This window comes from Orycteropus afer, unplaced genomic scaffold (genome assembly GCF_000298275.1).
Source record: "Orycteropus afer afer isolate SDZICR_OR568_19922 unplaced genomic scaffold, OryAfe1.0 scaffold00489, whole genome shotgun sequence".
Taxonomy (NCBI): Eukaryota; Metazoa; Chordata; class Mammalia; order Tubulidentata; family Orycteropodidae; genus Orycteropus; species Orycteropus afer.
Window position 1 is genome coordinate 973,680 of NW_006922076.1, and position 19,670 is coordinate 993,349.

Sequence of the window (19,670 nt, forward strand, 5' to 3'; positions counted from 1 at the left end):
GCCGCGCGCGCAGCTCCGCTACTGGGGCCGCGCAGGAGCCTGCCTGGGAGCCTGCGAGGAGGCCTTGGCCCTGCCAGGCCCCGGCGCCCGTGCACGGCCGGAGTGACGCGTGGCCCTTACCTGTAATGACCCGACGAGCCGGGCAGGTTCCCGTCGTGGGCGAAGTGGCAATTAACTCGGAGGCCGGCCGACTGCCTGGGGACCCTCGGAGCCAGTGTGCTTAGGGCTGGTTTCGCTGTCCTTGGAGACTAAAGGGTGCAGCGGGGTACAGGGGTGTTTTTCCTTTTCACATCAAACCTGCTTTAAGCATTGACCTTGGAGGGGGTTAAGACCCTGAGCAGAGGGGCAATTGGCGATGTCTAAAGATGTCTAAAGAGTGCCTAAGACACTTTACTGCTAACCAGAAGGCTGGGGGTTCAAACCCCCCAGCCGCTCCTGGGAAGGAAGGCTGGGCAGTCTACTTCCGTAGAGATACCGCCTCTGTCGGAGACCACTCGAGGGCACATAACGACAACCCCCACAAAGATGTCTGATTTGAAAAGGATGACATGACATGATGTAGCTTGTTTGCTCCCCGTCCTGGCCCTCCTACCTGCTTCTCCAATCCCTCCTTCCTTCTCCTCACGGGTGTTTTTGTAGCCAATTTGGCAGCAGTACGGGGCCCGGACTGAAAGGCTAACCGTGAGCAAGCATTACACTGTGGAATAGCCTCCAAGTGAAGGAAGCCCAGCGTTGGGGACGTTAACACACTGGATCCTGCAAAGCCCTGGAGCATGACTGTAGGGGTGACTCCTGAGCTGGCCAGATTGGACCACGTTATGACCAAACAGGCCGTTTCCACCCCTGACATTTCCTTTTGGAGTCAGATCTAGAAAACAAGGACTTGCGGAGGGACGGTTGGCAGATCGGCTCAGATCTGGATCTGAGGGTTCCGTGCTCTGCCAAGACACACAGTGCCGTTAAACCGTGGTGCGTGTCCAGTGATGGTGCCTCAGTTATCAGGCAGCTCGCTTTTCTGGCGTCTTCCTTGGGTTTGATGAAGGGTGGTAAACGACGGACGAGGACTGAGGTCGTCGTCAGTTTTCTGTAGCATCCTGTGTAGGATTTGAGTTAGATCTTTCAAAGCTGGTGGGGAGCAAACTCTACACATGTACATGTATAGTATCTTTGAATAATGATTTGCATTTGTAAGTTAAGGAGGTTTACATGAATATAAGGTTAACTCTGAAATAAAATGCAATAAGTTGGCTACTCTGGAATTTGGGGCCTTTTTTTTCCCCTCTCTCCTTGTAAATGTCTCTCTTTTTTTAATTAATATTTTTGGTCCTATTACAAAAGTCAGCTTTAAATCATTTGGCAAACTTGTTGTTTTTGGCAACCATAAATCATTAACTCACTAATTTGTTACCTGACAGATGCACGCTGACAGTTAGCATGTTGATTGACCCTTTTATGTTAAAAGCATAGCAAAAAGTGCTTTTCTTGTCTTAATTTGGCTGAAGTCCCTGTTGGTCCATGCAAGAAGAACATGGAGGTGTCTTCATGTATATCATTTCCCGGGAGTAAAAAGTTTAGAAGACAATATTGATGCTGAATCTGCTAATGGTTTTGCTCTGTTTCCAGTGAACCTCCTTAAACTGCATGTCTATGTTACTGTTCCTATTGTATGTGTGTCTCTCTATCACATAACCCAGCACTTATTTCCTCAGCCAAGTGGCTAGGGAGCGAGCCTAGCCAAGATTTTACCTCCAATGGACGCACGTTTCTTTGGTGAAGATCTCTCCTGAGAGTTCGGGACTAGCAGAAAGAAGCGAGGAAATTTCGACCGTTTGGTTCTTACGGATAGGTATTTATGTATTCGGGTTTGTGTGAATGTAAGCTATGATATTTGACTTTTCAAAAAAAATAATTTTTTTTTTAGCAAGTGACATTGAATGGTTAGCCAAACGCTAAACGGTAAGATCTGTCAGTGAAGTGGATACCAGTTACACTATTATTAAAGGCTTGCTTACCTTTAATTTTAAGTTTTATTATATTGTAGAAAGGAATTTAGACTTTGTTAAGAGATAACTTGAATTTAAAAGTAGGTGAGAGATGACTAGCCAGCTAAAAGATAAATCTGAGATGTTATATTTGCTTTAATATTTTGCTTTATTTTAATTGGTAAGTATGTATGTGAATTACCACACACACAGACCTGAACTTCGGTTTCTTTGCATTGACCAGTCTGTTCACATTACAGATATGACGGACGTGGTCACCTGCATGACCTTTCCGAGTACGATGCCGAGTATTCCACCTGGAACAGAGATTACCAGCTGTCAGAAGAGGAGGCCCGAATAGATGCCCTGTGTGATGAGGAGAGGTATTTAGCCTTGCATACGGACTTGCTTGAGGAGGAGGCCAGGCAAGGTACTGCTCAAGAAAAACTCCCTTCAGCCACAAACGTTTTTTAAAAATTTAAGTATTTAAAAATTTACTCCCATTCATTTTTTATACTCACTCTTTCTGATATTATCTTGACAGTACCCAGTGGATTGGAAAAACAGGAGTCTTTGCGTATCTGAGAGGACCTCAGGATAGTTTATATATAGAGCCACAAAGAATTTTCCCAGCTTTTGAGGGCAGACTGGGATTTGAAAAAACAAAAACCAAACTCTTTAACTGTTCTTCCTTAACAGTATCGTATAAATTGAAATTGATGTTCTTGTCTTTGCCTTAACGATCTTGAATATGGTTCTTAATCCCCAAATTTTCTCAGCAGGAAGAAATTTTCCACAAAAGATGTGTATTCTGCTGTGTGGGTAAACATGAACTGGCAAAAGTACACATTGCTAGGCATAAAGTGCACATTTGTAGAAACGTTTTCACCTCAGAGAGGTTGAAAAAAGTGCTGTGTTTTATACGTTACTAATAGCTACAACGTTAGAAATGTGTAAAAGTTTTCTCAGTAAATTTCCATTTTTGTGAATAAAATTCTCATTTTTGTTCAAGAGGAAGAATACAAGCGACTGAGTGAAGCTCTAGCGGAGGATGGGAGCTATAACGCTGTGGGGTTCACTTACGGCAGTGATTACTATGACCCCTCAGAACCAACAGAGGAAGAGGAGCCTTCCAAACAGAGAGGTGAGCAGGACACATGGCCTGGGAGCACATTGGCCAGTCCGACCCTCAGAACACACTACGTGCCCACGTGACCGTAGCATCCCTCTGACACGTGGGGGATGAGAAGGGTGTCCTTTAATAGAGCCAAACGTTAGGAAATAGATGGTTCAGGGGAATGAAAAGTGAATTCCGACTTTCTCTCAATATGTGCATTGGATTGAGTTGCCGCATCATTTTTTCCTCTGTGATTTTCACGTAACAGAAAATTGCTTACTCTGGATTCTTTGTTTCCAGATTGATAGCACATATGTTGGTATCATCAGTGGTCCGTACTTTGGACCATCTATCTCATATGCTCTGTGAGCTTTCAAAGAGACTGGTTTTTTTTTTTTTCCAAAAGTAATTTTAATTGTGATATTCAACACCTTTGGTGCAGACTTTTGAAACTAACCATCTCCCAGATGTTCGACGCATTAGAAGTATTCTTGAAGGTCTAAGAAGTGAGCTCTCATTCAGTTACTCAGAGCAAGTTGTAGGGTTCCAGATAGTTCAGATTTTGTTTTATCTTGTTTCTGAACTATATCCGTTATTTGTCCTTTAAATACATACTATTTTTGATCAGAAGGAAGGAATTTATTCAGTCAGTGATCATAGTGATGGTCTTTAAAAAAATCCATAATGTTAATTCCTTCACCTTCCAGAGTAGGGTTTGATAAACTGCAGCCCACAGGCCCAATTGTGCTGCTTTTGTAAATAAAGTTTTATTGGAACATGGCCATGTTCCTTTGTTTATCTTTGTCTTTGCTGCCTTTGCCTTACAATGGCAGGATTGAGTAGTTGCATAGGATACTATATGCCAACTGAGACTGAAATACTTACTATCTAGCATTTTACAGGAAAAGTTTGCCAACCCCTGTTCTAGATGTTGGACCATGGTCTCATGTAATTATTGGGCTGAATAATGTTAAATCTGGTCACAGTTAGTGAATTTTAAGGATTTCAATATGCTTTTCTCTTAGATATCAGATTCTCTGTATTGTCTTATAATTTTATTTCTCTTTTCTTTAATTGGGTTCTCAGAATTTTGCCTTCTAGGTTGGTAATTTTTTTTAATGGCAGTTGGACCCATGTGATGTTTAACTTGCACTAAAAGAAATAAAATGTCATATATGTAGAGACACACACACGCAAATATATATGTTCATATATACCTATAGAATATACGTACATATATACCAAAACCAAAAACCAAACTCATTGCCGTTGGGTTGGATCCAATTCATAGCCACCCCTCCTTGGGTTTCCGAGGTGGTATCACTACAGAAGTAGATTGCCCAACCTTCCTTCTGAGGAGTGGCTGGTGGGTTTGAACCGCCAGCCTTCTGATTGGCAGTCAGATGCTGTAGGCATCACATCACCAGAGCTCAGGTGTGCCCAGGTACTGCAGTCTTAATGTTGGAAATCACTCATCTGATAGTCAAGTACCTTGTGTATTTGGCCTGATGCCATGGATTCCACAGAAATAGTTTGAAAGGAGGTAAAAGAGAGGCCAGGAAGGAAAATGCATTGAACATTTAACGAGAACCTGCTGAGCATCAGATATTCTGTCACAGATGTGCACTTGGGTGATGTCACTGACCTCATAGCAGCCTTGCATTGGCGTTTCTGGCCGAGGGCAGGGAAGACACTTTGGGCATCAGGAGCCCAGAGCCAGGAAGTGGAGAGCTGGGAAACACAACAGTCCCACCTGTGGCACGTGCTCTCCTGCTCCTCCACCTGCTGCTCTGGGGTTTGGTGAAATCGGAGATTTGGAGTGGTGAGGAAGACTGGCAAGTTTCTAGGCGTAACAATAAAAAGGCCCAGAGTTGGGCAGCACCAGTCTCCGCTCTTCCATCACCTGTTGCATGCTGTACTAGGCATCCCTTCCTTGTCGTGTTGATGTTTTATATTTGCTTTTTCTACAGAAAAAAATGAGGCTGAAAATCTGGAGGAAAATGAGGAGCCGTTTGTTGCCCCTTTGGGATTGAATGTCCCACCCGATGTGGAGCTGGTAGGTGTTTCCGCTCATGAACGCCATTCATCTCCATCAGTATTCGCGACTGTTGTTCATCACGACCATGCAAGAGCTTGCTGCTCACCACAGCTGCTTCACAGATACCCAGTGCCTTAAAATTATTTGTGATTTTGTTAATGGAGAAGAATTCACACCCCACTTATGTACCTCTGAATGGAAGTGGAAGACTTACAGCCAATTAAGTAGACTTGAGTATTAGCGACTGGGGCTGGACATGTTTCAGAAATCATATTGTTGATCCTACCCCCAGATCTCACTGGCATGGGAAACCTTAGTCAGCATTAGTGATGAGTGGGCGTTCGTCTCCATATTAAACATATAAACACAATCTTGGGTTTAGTCTAGCTGCTGGGTTCTGGCTCTTTCTGAGGTGATACTTGAGGTACACAGCTTCACTTTAAACGTTCTTAGCGTCTCCCTTGGTCAGGGCAAAGTCTCTGTGACATTTGCAGGGAGAAGACAGCCAAGCAGCAGTCGCTCGATCTGAGTGCTGAATGTACTGTACACAGTGCAGTTCCTGGTTGGCGAGTCCGACTGCATTGCTCTCATCCCCGCCAGCTCAGTCACATCAAGTTAAGGTTTAGATGTGACAGGTGTCAGACCCAGAGCCTAGTGTTTCAGATGCATCTTCTGCCTCCTTTTCAGAGCGTTGATTGAGGGCCTACTGTGTTCCTGGTACCGCACCGGGTGCTTTTTCTGTATTATTCAAAGCCAACAACCCTTCCAGATAGCTGCTGCTCTTATCCTCATGTTACAGATGACAAAACTGAGTTAGAAAAGTCAAGCGTCTGGCTAATGAATGGCAGGCAGGCGCTCTGATGCCATCTTGCCTCACAGGCTGCTCTGGCTTGCTGTTAGCTCTCAGGGTTTGCACCCTTGTCTCTGCCATTGGCTGCCTCTGGGTGCACAGTGTTCTCCGAGAAGCCCCCCAGAGCCTGTTCAAAAGCAGAAGTCCCGAGGGACAAAGCAGAGCAGCCACAGTGCGGGCAGTGCCCACTGTCTCCCTGCAGGGCAGCCGGGCAGGACACAGGCCAGCGGGGGCCGTGACAGGTAGCTGGTGGCACCTACTTGGGGGCTTAGGTACCACAGACTTGACAGAGCCCTGCCGCAGGTGCCCTTCCAGGCGAGCTTGTCTTCCCCACAACGTGTTCATGTTGGTGGCATGTATGTGCAGTAGACCTTGCCCAAACATGTCATGCTGCATATACCCGTGGAGGTGAACTCTGTGAGTGGGTCTGTTTCCACCACTGATGTCTTCACTGTAGTTAAAGCTGCAAATGTTATCTGCGCATTTGAGACCCAGAGGTGTGTATCTGTCTGTTGTAAGTGTTGGTTATCTGTCGGGTTCCCTCTTGTTCTGGAGAATCCTGTTTACACCACACAGGAGACCTTGGCATCAAGCCTTCAAATCGTAACTGCTCCCCTCCCTGTAGTGGTGCTAGAAGCGTCCCTTCTGAGGTTCACTGGATGGAGTTTTGTTTTTGGAATGAGAAGCAAAATAAAGCTTAGCATCTAGTAGCCGTGCTCTCTTCATATTGAAGAGTCACTCCCACTGTCTTTGTGGACAGCTGTCTCTTGAGTAGGAAGTCCCGTTTGGTCATGTGGAAGCCATGTTGGAGTCCTGTTTTGGTCATGTGGAAGCCATGTTAGACACTTACCTGGGTCACCGGTTTGCCTGTTCTTTCCTGTATGGTAGTGTCTGTGTTTCGGTATTCATTCTTTGGGTTTGTTGTGTTTTGGGTTGTTTGTTTGTTTTCTCGTGGTGGTTCAGTATATAGACTTGGTAACGTATGTGTTAAAGGAGGAAGTAGAGCAGCACTGTCCGCGTCCCAAGCTCTGTTTTGGATCAGCACTGATGTGGCTGAGCCAGGCTGAGATGGACCATTGTTGCCACAGTGGGCACAGGGTGTTTGCATTTACTGAGCAGGGAGCGGTGGGCAGTGGGTGAAGAAAAGCAAGTCCTTTCAGGGATTGTCCATTTTAAAACTCAGCTTCTTAGATTAGGAATTTAAATAAGATCTCGGGTTTGGGTGTGAAAGTAAGGAGTAAACAACAACAACAACAACAAAAAGTACTTTCCCTATTGGATTTAAATTAGAGAAAGATTTTCCCTAATCTTTTATCAGTCAAAATCCTTACAATGCATGGATGTTTAATAAAGTCTTCCTATAAATCAAACCAAACGCACCACCAAGTGGATTCCAACTCAGTGACTTCTGAGTTGAACAGAGTAGAACTGCATAGGATTTCCAAGGCTGTGGGGACGCAGACTGCCTCATCTTTCTCCTGTGGAGTGGCTGATGCGTTTGAACTGCTGACCTTTTGGTTTACAGCCAAGCCCTTAACCACTGCCCACCAGGGCTCTTCTATACTTAGTAAATCTTTGTTTTAGATTTATATCATGGAGGATCATGATGCTTCTGAGTGGAAAAGAATTATCTTAAATGTACGTAGCAGAGCAGAGAATGACTTTTCCCGCCAAAGAGCTCTGGTGACACGGTGCCTAAGGCATTTGACTGCTAACCAGAAGGAAGGCAGTTCAAACCCACCAGCCACTTCGCGGAAGGAAGGCTAGGCATCGGAAACCCAAGAAGGGCTTACTCTGAGTCAAACCAACTTGGTGGTAGTGAGTTTTGGTTTTTTTGGGGTTTTTTTCAATCTCGTTTTCACTTGCTCTGTTTGCAGCCTTTGGAATGTGGTCATCAGAAGCTTTGTGTGTGGTCATTGTTGCTCTGTAAGATGCGATGCTGATTAGCCACTGTGGGCGTGTATATCACACATGCGTCTGCTGCTGAGACAGTTTGGATGACCCTTTGGCTTGGTCAGTACAGAAGGCCTGTACTGTGGGGCACGGGGTGTAAGATTTCCTTTTGAGGGTCACTACTCCGAAGTGATTGTGCAGAACTAACGTGAGCATGGAGCACACTGTTTCCAGCATTAATGTCCTGTGTAGCCCGGTGGTGAAAATCGCATTGGGATCTGCTTGTGTGTAAAGGATGCAGAGACTGCAGGCTGGGCCTTTGACACGCCATTATTTACAGTAAATAATGTTAATTACCAACAGTTACCATTTTTTAAGCAAGAGAGGTCATGTCATTCAGGAATTGAATTTGATGAATAGGAAACTGTTTCTATTCCATGAAGGATGAGGCCCTGGAATTACAACCACCCCTTGAAAGCTGCCCGTTCTTGGTGGGGGTCATTCTCATGGCCATGTGCATGTCTTTGGCTGGCATTGATCGCTTTGTTGATGTCGGAGGTAGTTGAGACGTGGCTCACAGCGCTTGGCCTCATGGTTCCTGAGTGGACAGGAGGCGTGACCACTGGGTGTGGTGGGCATGACGTGCTAAGAGTTGAGGGGACCCAACAGTGACTTCCCCAGGGCTCTGCCCCTTGCCTCTTTCCCCCCTTTTTGCTGCCATGTATTACCCACAGCACTGTCTCCCTGGGAACGTCCCCATTCCTTGCTGGAATAGGACTGTGCAGGCAGCTACCAGGGAGCTGCATGGCAGGAGGAAATACGGTGTGAGCACATGGCTTTCCTCAACAGGCAGAGCTTCAGTGTAAGAGAGAGCCCCTGGCTGTAAGATTGTCCCAGAGGAACCAGGATGAGGAGGGCCTCTTAGAAACCTGGAGGGGCCAACAGGCCTGTGTCCTCTTTCTAGAAAAACTCACATACAGTAAAACTTGTGAGCCAGAACCTGTGTTAGGCAGAAACCCATCAGAGAAGGAAAACAAGTATTTTCCCCTAAAATGAACATAGAACAGTAGTGAGACTATACGCTGTCAAAGGTGGGAAACTGGTGAGACCAGAAAAAGCAAGGGCTCTCACAGGATTTGCTGTCGAGGCGTGAGACCTGAAGGCCATCTCAGAGCCCAGGTCGGGAGCACCGTTACTCATAAAGGCGTTGATGTGGCGTCAGTTTGGTACAGAGGCGGAAGGGGCTGCTTCGGGGGGAGTCTTCTCCCCACTAAATGCTGCCGAGCCGCCCAGCAGCCCAGGTGGTCCTCCCAAGGGCAGTGCAGAGGGGCTTGGTGGGACAGTCAGTGCGTTGGGGTCCCTGTGGGTGCCTGAGGGTCACGACTGCCTCCCCCAGTGCAGGTGAGTCTTGTTATAAACAGTGACACAGCCTGGTGATTTCTGTTGGTAATTACCTTAGGCAGTGACGGGAAAAGCAGATGACGTGAGTGTGTGTCCTTTCCCGCAGCCACCAACGGCCAAAATGCACGCCATCATCGAGCGCACAGCCAGTTTCGTGTGCCGGCAGGGCGCCCAGTTTGAGATCATGCTGAAAGCCAAGCAGGCCCGGAACTCACAGTTTGACTTTCTGCGTTTCGATCACTACCTCAACCCCTACTACAGACTTATCCAGAAAGCCATGAGGGAGGGGCGTTACACGGCTCCAGCAGGAAACAAAGCTGAAGAGGAGAAAAGTACGTGGGGCTGGTGCTGAGCTGTCCAGCCCAACCTGTCGGGCTGGGCTGAGGGGCGGGGCAGGTGGCTGTAGGAAACCACAGACATGTCCATCCCTAGAGACACGGGCTTGAAACTTGGGCGGCAGTGTTTCTAGGGTGTGTCTGAAATCCTGCCAGTAGTGCAGGCTAATCACCCCATCGGGTATGGTGTGGTACAAGGCATCCATGATGCATTCTGAAGTACGCTGGATTCTGATGAGGTGTTTTTACAGGTAGGTGAGGTAATGTTAAATTCTGGTGCTGTCGGCACATACTCCTGCAGCTTGCAGGCTGTTTGACACATCAGGGAGACAGTGAGGGCTCGCACTCCCTGAGGCTTCCCAGCGGTACCCTTGCCCCACTGCCAGAGAGGCACAAAGCGAGTGTGAGTCTCCCTGGCCAAGAGAGTTGCTCACATCACTTGGATTATCTGTCTGAAAACGTTATGTTTGCAGAAATGTCTAAGGTTGGAGTTCTTACTCAGAGAACCAAAGGCCAAATGTACTGCCATCCGTCAATTCCGACTCATAGTGACCCTAGAGGACAGAGTAGAACTGCACCACAGGGTTTCCGAGTTTGTGAGTCTTTATGGAAGTTGACTGACCCGTCTTCCTTCCGTGGAATAGCTGGTGGTTTGAGGCACTGACCTTCTGGTTAGCAGACAAATGTCTTGTGCATCATACCACCAGAGCTCCTTATACATATAAAAGGAGTTGTGGTGGAGCTTTTATACATGTAAAAGGCCTCTGACTGCTAACCGGAAGGTCAGTACTTCAAACCCCTCAACCACTCCACGGAAGGAAGACGGGGCAGTCTACTTCCATAAAAGATTTACCACCTCTGAAACCCAAGGAGGGTCGCTGTGCTCTGAATCTACATGCACATACACAGTGTTCCATTGAATATTGCTTTTTGCACCTGACTATGTTTCCAAAATTGGAGTTGTATAAACCTTATTGCAGATCTCATTTTCCCCAAGTTTGTTCATTTATCTTCTTTCATTTCTGTTGCCAACAGAAATCATGAATCAGTCCAATTCCATAAATCAGTAAGATTTTTGCCTTTTTCTAAAGAAACTGAAATAGCTCAGGGCTTGAAGATGACATCCAGTACCTTCAACCCAGTTAGTGCCGGAGCGAAGTTGCCAGGTCACATCCTGCTCCCTCCCCCGCCTCTGCCTCAGTTGTCAACACCTGGATGGCACCACTATAGCGGGCATTTTCCAGGTGTATATTTTGGATCAGTGACCAAGAAATAGCCACATCTGGCTCTGGCTCTGGCTCTTCACCTGAGGTGTTTTATTCGTTACCCCTCACCTTGTGCCAGTGGTAAGATGTCCTTTTGATTTTCAGAATCAGGGGTCGTCTCTGACAATGAAGATGATGATGACGAAGAAGACGGTAATTACCTGCATCCGTCTCTCTTTGCTTCCAGGAAGTGCAGTCGCCTGGAGGAGCTCATGAAGGTTTTTATCTCGTTGTGGGACTGTTTCTCATGCCCTGACAGGATGTCCGGGTGGTGAGCTTGGGTCTCCGTGCTCGCTACAGCTGTAGCTGCTTTCCCGCCACTGAGGGCAGAGAAAGTCCTCAGCTCTGTGGCAGGGGGTTTTCTTCCCTATCCTTTAGTGTAGATTTCACGAGCAGATTATCTTTATTTTCTCAGAATATCTTGGGATACTTATCATAAGCAGCCTGTTGGCTAAGACTTGGCATCATTTTGTCGTGGCTGTTTCCCTGTCACAGGATTGGGGGTTGTAGGTGTTCAGAATTGGCACTTCTGGAGGTGCTCCATACCTGCCATAGGTTTAAGGTCAGCATCTTGACTTTTCATCTTTCCTTAGAGCTCCTATTATAGAAGAGCCACTCAGCATGGTATATGGTTAGCACACACCCTCCTCCCGCCACTTGTGACAGAAAAGAGTCCCTTTGGCCTGTGCATAGTGTTTGCCTGGGACCATCCCTTGAGGAGATGATTCATGATTAAGGAGCTCTAGTAGCACAGTGCCTAAGGCACTTGACTGCTAAGCAGAAGGCTGGCAGTTCAAACCCACCAACCACTCCTTGGAAGGAATGTTGGGCAATCTATTTCTGTAGTGATACCGCTTCAGAAACCCAAGGAGGGGTTGCTGTGAGTCAGGTCCGACTTGATGGCACATAATAGCAACAACGACATGGTGGTAAAGCTGTTGGTGATTAAAAACCAGAAGTCCCTTCAGGAACAGACAGTTGCCAGCTTGGAGTGACCTTGGGCATTGCCACCTTTGTCTCTCCTCCCTCCTTTCCCTTAGTGGCTCCTGCTGGCGTTGGAGCTTTTCTGACTGGGCCGCTCTAGAACTCACACCAGCTGGAGTACTGCATCACAAGTAGTCAGGGACCTCTAGGAGTTCTGTGTTTGTGCCTGTCTTTCCCACAGCATGTGGTAAACCAAAAACCATTGCCACTGAGTCAATTCTGACTCGGAGTGACCCTGTAGAACAGAGCACAGCTGCCCAGAGGGTTTCTGAGGTGGTCATCTTTGTGGAAGCAGACTGCCTCGTCTTTCTCCCACTGAGCAGCTGGTGAGTTCGAACCGCCAGCCTCTTGCTTAGCAGCCAAGCACACCTCTTGGGCCACCGGAGCTCCTGAGCAGGCGGTAAGACCTGGTGTTTGGAAAGCTTTCTGCAGACAGCGCTGGAGGAAGGGTCCCACGTTGTGTGTCGGGAAGCTGAGCTGGCGCTTTCTGCACACGGAGCTGAGACCGCGTCCTTTCTGTCTCCAGCCTTTGAAGGTGGTGGATCCCGATCACCCTCTCGCAGCGCTTGTCCGTAAAGCCCAGGCCGACAGCTCCACACCCACCCCCCAGGCAGCCGAGGGCACAGCTGCACAACCCCCCCAGGTGGAATACACGACCGACTGTGAGTACCTGGCCCGCGGTGGCTGTGTCATGCTGAGTGGCACTCAGCCAAGCAGATACGAGGTGGGCAGTCAGATCTGGTGCCAGGGCCCCAAGGAGCCGAGGACCAGGGCAGGGCAGAGGCAAGGCAGAAGCAGGCGCCAGATGACTCGGTCCCCTTTAAAACTCGTCCCAGGAGCCACAGACTGGCCACAGCCGTGTCACCTGGTCTTCCCTCCCCACACTGAGGCTGGGAAGTGTGGCTCTCTGTGGGGCACATTGCTGCCCAGAACAGAGTCACAGCTCTGTTAGGGGTGGGGGTTCCTGAGTAGATAGCTTGACTTGTCTGCCATGACTGCTCTCTGAAGAGGGAGACGGCACGGCACAGCTGCTGGCTTTGACCGGCTGCTGTTCTTAGCTTTCTGATTTCTTGAAGATTATTAGGTGAAGAAGATAGAGCTTAGAGTTCTGTGTAAGAAATCACTTGAAAATGTTTAACCTTTGTTTCAGTATCAGTTCATTTTCATTATCGTATTGGATTCATAAACGTTTAATGAGTCAATGACCTTTGGCAAAAGCTACTAGAATCTCTCTATGCCGTCGACTTGTCACAGAATTTGATAGAATGAGTCTGTGACGCTTGCCTGACATTTAGTTATTGGAAGTTTAGCCAAAGCTTAATTCTGGTTTAAGATGTAAGCTACTCTTCTTCCGGGGCCAGGCTCCTGCTAAAGGTGGCATTGTGTTCTCTGCACTCACTGTAGCACAGCTGTGCAGCGGACTGCTGTGGGATGTTGACGTGCTACGTTAATAATCTCAGGCTTTGAAAATTGGTCACGTGATGGAATTCTCTGTATCCTGAAAACTCTCAAACTTCAGCACTTGGATGATGTCTTCACATGATTCAGTCAAATCCGATTTTCTTTAAATGTTCAGGTCGAAGACCAGATCTGGTGTCACGTGGCAGATCCGTGTCACACGGCTGCATTTTCCCTGGTGATCATATTCCACAGTCAGTATAGGACACCACATGTACAGCTAGGCAGGGTTGTTCCGAACGTTCTGTGAAGCACTCATGGAGCACGGTGTGTGTGCAGTAGGTTTTTAAACTCGGTCTGTGTGAGCACGGTACATGTGGTGTGGGCTTCATCTAAACCTTGAGCATGTGAGCACGTGTTGTGGGCTTTTGTTTAGACAACTCTTACGTGTGGGACACTGAGAAACTTGAATGATACTCAACACAACAAGGTGCTCACGCTGGGGCGTTGTGTGAGGATGGTGTTTTGCAGAGACCAGGAGAGTTCACTTCCATCTCATGCTCAGCCAGGTTATAAATCGCTGAGAGGACAGTCTCCTCTTTCTTGTTTTCTTTTTCAGAACCTGCATTGAATTTGTGTGAGTTAAATGTAGTTTTGGGTACTTCACCAAATTCCCAAAGCCATGAAACTTCGTTGCGTAGGAGAAAAGTGGAATTGGAGGGGCGTGATGTTGCTCATCAGCCCTGCTCGTCAGTGGTGCATGTGGGCGTGGTATGCTTACGTAGTCAGTCGTGGAGGGCGGACAGTCTCCTACAGGGAGCGACAGGGGAGACGCTCCTAAGGAGAAGGTGGGAGCAGGCCTTGGAGCAGGTGGCGTGGTCTCCCTGGACTGAGTGGTGTCCCAGCCCGGTCACACAGGGCTCCCGGGGGTGTGGAAGGTCAGTGCGTGCACAGGCTCCAGAAGGCCACGGCACAGCTCTCCCGTGCCCCACGTGCCCCACATGCCCCACGTGCCCCCCCTGCCAACATTGCTTCCACGTCTCTGCCCTAGAGGCCTGAGATGAGTCATAGCTTGTGGCAGGTGCCAGGGCCCCAAGGATCTGTTCACAAGGCTTCTGGCTGTGTCACCCCAGCAGGGGCTGTCTTTGGGCACCAGTTCCTAGCCTTCGCCTTCCTCATTACAGTCATTGTTGGGGGTCCCTCTTTGCCTGTTTCTGCAGTGAGCAAGAGCTGAGCTCTTGTCAGGGTAGGTATTGGGGTAGCTGCAGAATTTGTGGAACTGAGCACATCTGACTGGGGCGCTCGGTTTTAGACCCACAAGCCCAGCGTCCAGGCCCAGCCTCCATACCCAGCAGGGCTGAGGCAGTTAGAGCCAGCAGGACTTGGCAGTGGGTTAGATGAGGGTGTGGCTGTGTCCAATGGCAGGGACTGGGACTCCAGGTTGTCCTGAGAAGCAGGGAATCCACAGTGTTGGTGTGAAATAGCTCAGTTTACAGGTGTTTCAATGATGTCATGCTTTTTAAAAATGCCAAGCCATCTAGCAAAGCTTTTTGGCAGTCCAGGTGCTGCTTGCCCAGATGCATGGCTGTGCTCTAGAGGAGGGGGTCACAGGGCATGGTGCACAGAGGATGAGGTGCTATCACAGCCTTCCACAGAGACAGGTGCCCTTCAGGTCTCACAGGAACACACCATGAGCTGAAGCAAGAGCAGTCTGACTAAAGTGCTGAGCACCGAAGCCGACTGCAGCCAGAAAGGCGCGGAGTGGGTCAGGGTGGAGGCACGGCACTGGCAGCTGCCACCAAGCTGCTCGGGGCGTCATCAGGAGCGAATGCAGATGAAGGTCCCCGGGGCACATCAACTGCCGTTCACATCTGCACCCCACAGTCAAAGCCCTGTCCCGCCTGCATACCCGCCGGCCGGCCCTACTCCTCTCCTGGACCCCTGGGGCCCTCACCAGCCCCCCCCCCGCCCCCTGCCCAGCACCACCTGGCTCTGCACAAGTGTGTCACTTTTTGGGGTTCCAGATAAGGCTCTTTATTTTCACCTGTGTAGTGTCGCTGTGTGTCTGGATCGACTTGGCGGCACTGGGTTTAGTTACATGATGTCAGATCACAAAGTTATTCACGCAGCACGACCTCACCTGGGCTGGAGAAATTGATAGATAGAAACGTGTAGGAAGTATTGATAGGCTCTGAGTGGCTTCTGATAGAATTGTGACCGTTTCTTCTCCTCTGTTCATACTTGTCTTTGATTTCCAGATTTTTACATGACTGTGTTGCTGCAGTTGAGAAGCATTTAAAAAGCTGATAATCTGGAGGTTTGAAATACTGTGGCATTAGGGTCAAGATGAGATCATGACTCGGTTTCTTTGGGATTGAGACTGATTGCACACATGCCTCTTGTCCTGCATTAGCGAAGGTGTTGCCAAGTTGAGTAACAGAGTCTGTGTTGTCTGGCCTGGTCCCTCCTTGTGAGTATAGTTTATTAGGTGGAGGGATCATCTGACACATCCTTCCTCAGCCAATCCTAAGAGAAGCTTCACAGCTCCCTGTCCATGCCCTCACAGGAAAGCTTGACTACAGCTGTGTCCTGCTGGCTGTGTGCTGCCCAGACCCTCCCAGGCACTCAGCTCCTCTCATCTCAGGCTTTGGTGACAATGTGCCAATGGACCTGCTGTTCTTGTGGGTCTCTGTACGGAGTCTGTTACTCTTCTGTGGAATGTGCCATTTTTAACACGCCTGTGTGCTTGACCCTTGGCTGCTGAAACAACTGACTTTGTACAGAGAACAATCCCGTTCACACCCATTTAAACCAACTTCAGGGGAGGGTTAATGGCATTTAAATTGCAAACTTTGCACTTGGGGAAATCTTCTTGTAAGTTGTTAGACAGAAAGCATTCTTGAAAATTACTAAAATTACCTGTTTAAATTAAGGTGCAATGTTGAGTTGAAAAATCTGCTGTTGTCGTTATGTGCCATCAAGTCGGACCTGACTCATAGCGACCCCTCCTTGGGTTTCCAAGGCAGTATCACTACGGAAGTAGATTGTCCCATCTTCCTTCCGAGGAGTGGCTGGTGGGTTTGAACCGCCAGCCTTCTGGTTAGCAGTCAAGTGCCTTAGCCACTATGCTACCAGAGCTCCCTGAAAAATCTGCAGCCACCTTTAAAAAAGAAAAGCAGATACAATAATACAATCGCTAATCTATCATTGCCCACTGTTGCCTTCATAGATCTTTCTACAAATTTTAGAGCTGAGTTCGGGGTCCTGAGCTCACTGGAAGTCCTAGGTGAACTCTGACAGTGCATACAAATCCTGACCTTGGGGACGGGACTTGGGTATGTGTGTCTGGGAGAAAGCACACGAGCTTTTTCCTTTGGGGGGCTCTTGGATGGCCTGGAATCCAACCACTGTGCACCTGTGCAGTGCCAGGTGAGTCTAGGACTTGGCGTTAGTAGTTGTAGGTTTTAGTGTGATTTAGGGTAAGCGAAAAAAACGAAGGCCCTCCACAAGATGAACTGACAGAGTGGCTGCAGCAATGAGCTAAACGTAGCAATGGTTGAGGGTGGTGCAAGACTGGGCTCTGTTTCCTTCTGTTGTAAATAGGGGTTGCTGTAAGTCAGAGCCAACTTGACACTGCCTACCAACAACGGGAAAACATAAAACTAGCATATCAAACTGTACCCTTGATGTTAATATGGCTCAAACCGGGCCCTTAGTGTTACTGTTACTCAAACCATGCCCTTAGAATTAACATGGCGGCTCAAACTGGGCTGTAGTGTCAGTGTGGCTCATACTGGGCCCTTAGAGTCAGCGTGGCTCAAACCATGCACTTAGTGTCAGCGTGGCTCAAACCGGGCCCTTGGTGTCAGCTTTACTCAAACTGTGCCCTTAGTGTTAATGTTGCTCAAACCATACCATTAGAATTAACGTTGCTTACCTTTTTTTTTTTTTTTTTTCAGCAAGTCTGTGTAAGTAAACTAAACAACATAGATGGTGGTGTTACTAAAGACATGGTCAAGTATCTTAGACTTGGGAACCCCTGCCCTGCCACAGACCTTTGTAGGATGTGGCATCTTGAAAATGAGCTGGTTAGGTCCACACTGACAGGTATAGGTGACAGCATGGACAGATATGGGTTGCTGTCTTTGGACTGATGCCACTTCGTTCTCATGAAGAACAGAGAAACTGTACTTAAGGGAGAGAGTGTGAGTTGAAGCTCAGAAGGAGCGCGTGGACGGGGGTGGAGGTCACATTCCTGAGCTCTGAGGTAGAGGTTGCTGCCGAGACACCAGCTAACATGGCCAGAAAGGAAAAACCTGTAGCCCCACAGGGGTTTGATTGCTGCGTCCTTAAAGCAGCCAAATGGTAGCTGTCGAGAGGCCAAGGAAATTTTGCTGGGACTCGAAATGGGACTGCCATCGTCACAGGTCTCACCCATGTCCGTCGCCTGTGGTGTCTGCAGAAAGAACAGCACAGTGCCACCTGCTCAGTGCCGGCCCTCCCCTGGGAAGTTGGGGCCCTCACAGGTCATATAGGGCACCTGATAGTCGATAGCCAGAATGAGGACAGATGTTGCCGATGGTCTGTTCTCATTCCTGAGAGAGTTCCTGATAGTGCAATGCGGTGTGCATGAGGGGGACCAGGCAGTGAGCCAGGAAGTGGATCAGCATGTAAAATGCCCGTCATTAGGTCCTCGTCTTCTTTCGCTTTTCCTGTCGCTGAGGGAGGCCCAAGAGGGCCTCCAGGATTTTGTCTGGTGCTGAGGTTAAGAGGCAGGAAAAGACCCAGATCTGATCTGTGTGGTCCTCTCTATTTCTGGGCAGGCCCACTGGAGGTGGCTGCATGTGTGCAGAGAGGAGTAGGAGACAGACTTTCAGGGACTGTCTGGGAGAGTGGCTTAGGGCAGAACTGAAGCCCAGGAGGAAGTGGGCCGTTCACAGCAGCCGTGGCCAGGGTTGTAGCTCAGGACAAACAGAAGGACAGCATGACAGCATGGTTGTTGTTGTGTTGTTAGGTGCCGTCAAGTCGTTTCCAACTCATAACGACCCCATGCACAGCAGGATGAAATACCGCCCAATCCTGCGCCAGCTCCATGATCCTTGCTATACTTTAGCCCATTGTCGCAGCCACCATGTCAATCCATCTCATTGAAGGCCTTCCCCTCTTTCGTCGACCCTCCACCTTACCAAGCATGACATCCTTCTCCAGGGAATGGTCCCTTCTGACAACATGACCAAAGTAGGTGAGACGAAGGCTAGCCATTCTCGCTTCCAAGGAGCATTTCGGCTGCACTTCCTCCAGGACAGATGTTAGTTCTTTTAGTAGTCCATGGTACTTTCAGCATACTTCGCCAGACCACAACTCAAAAGCATCAACTCTTCTTTGGTCTTCTTTATTCATTGTCCAGCTCTCACATGCATACGAGGCAATTGGATATATGGTTTGTGTCAGGTGTACCGTAGTGGGCAGTCCTCAAAGAGACATCCTTGCTCCTCAGCACTTGAAAGAGTTCCTTCACAGCCAACCTGCCTAGTGCTGCACGTCGTCTAATGTCTTGACTGCTGCTTCCATTGGTGTCGATTGTAGAACCAAGCAACGTGAATTCTTTGACAACCTCAATCTTTTCTCCATTTATCATGATGCTGCTTATTGGTCCAGTTGTGAGGAATTTATTTCTTTATACTGAGATGTAATCCATACTGCAGAGTGTATTCTTCAATCTTCATCAGTAAGTGCCTCAGTCATCCTGATTTTCTGTAAGCAAAGTTGTATCATCAGCATATCTCAGGTTGTTAATGATTCTTCCTTAAATCCTGATGCCACGTTTTTCTTCGTATAGTCCAGCTTCTTGGATTATTTGCTCAGCATTTAGATTGAATAAGTATGGGGAAAGGATATGACCCTGACACTCCCTTCTTGATTTTAAACCATGTAGTGTCCCCTTGTTCCATTCGAACGATAGCCTCCTGATCAAGATACAGGTTCCTCATGAGTACAGTCAAGTGTTCAGGAATTCCCATTCTTCTCATTTATCCATAATTTGTCATGAACCACATAATCAAATGCATTTGCATAGTCAATAAAACACAGGTAAACATCTTTCTGGTATTCTTTGCCTTGAACCAAGATCCATCTGACAGCAGCTATGATATCCCTTGTTCCACGTCCTCTTCTGAATCCAGCTTGCCCCTCTGGAAGTTCTCTGTCAATAGACTGCTGCAACCGTTTTTGAATTGTCTTCAGTAAGATCTTACTTGCATGTGATATTAATGATATGTTCGATAATTTCCACATTCTGTGGGATCACCTTTCTTTGGAATGGGTACAAATGTGGATCTCTTCCAGATAGTTGGCCTGGTAGCTGTCTTCCAAATCTCTTGGCATTAACCGAGTAAGTGCCTCCAGTG

At 48.1% G+C, this 19,670-nt stretch overlaps 1 protein-coding gene across 1 annotated transcript in view; it reads left to right on the forward strand.

Annotated features, from left to right (window-relative positions):
* Positions 1-19,670, forward strand: part of LOC103209240 (splicing factor SWAP) — a 95,117-nt gene that overhangs the window by 567 nt on the left and 74,880 nt on the right. The window contains exons 2-7 of the mRNA XM_007955030.1: positions 2,243-2,412; positions 2,995-3,126; positions 5,070-5,155; positions 9,388-9,613; positions 10,987-11,099; positions 12,392-12,527. Of these exons, the coding sequence (XP_007953221.1) occupies positions 2,243-2,412; positions 2,995-3,126; positions 5,070-5,155; positions 9,388-9,613; positions 10,987-11,099; positions 12,392-12,527 (863 nt within the window). The remainder of the gene's footprint in view (positions 1-2,242; positions 2,413-2,994; positions 3,127-5,069; positions 5,156-9,387; positions 9,614-10,986; positions 11,100-12,391; positions 12,528-19,670) is intronic.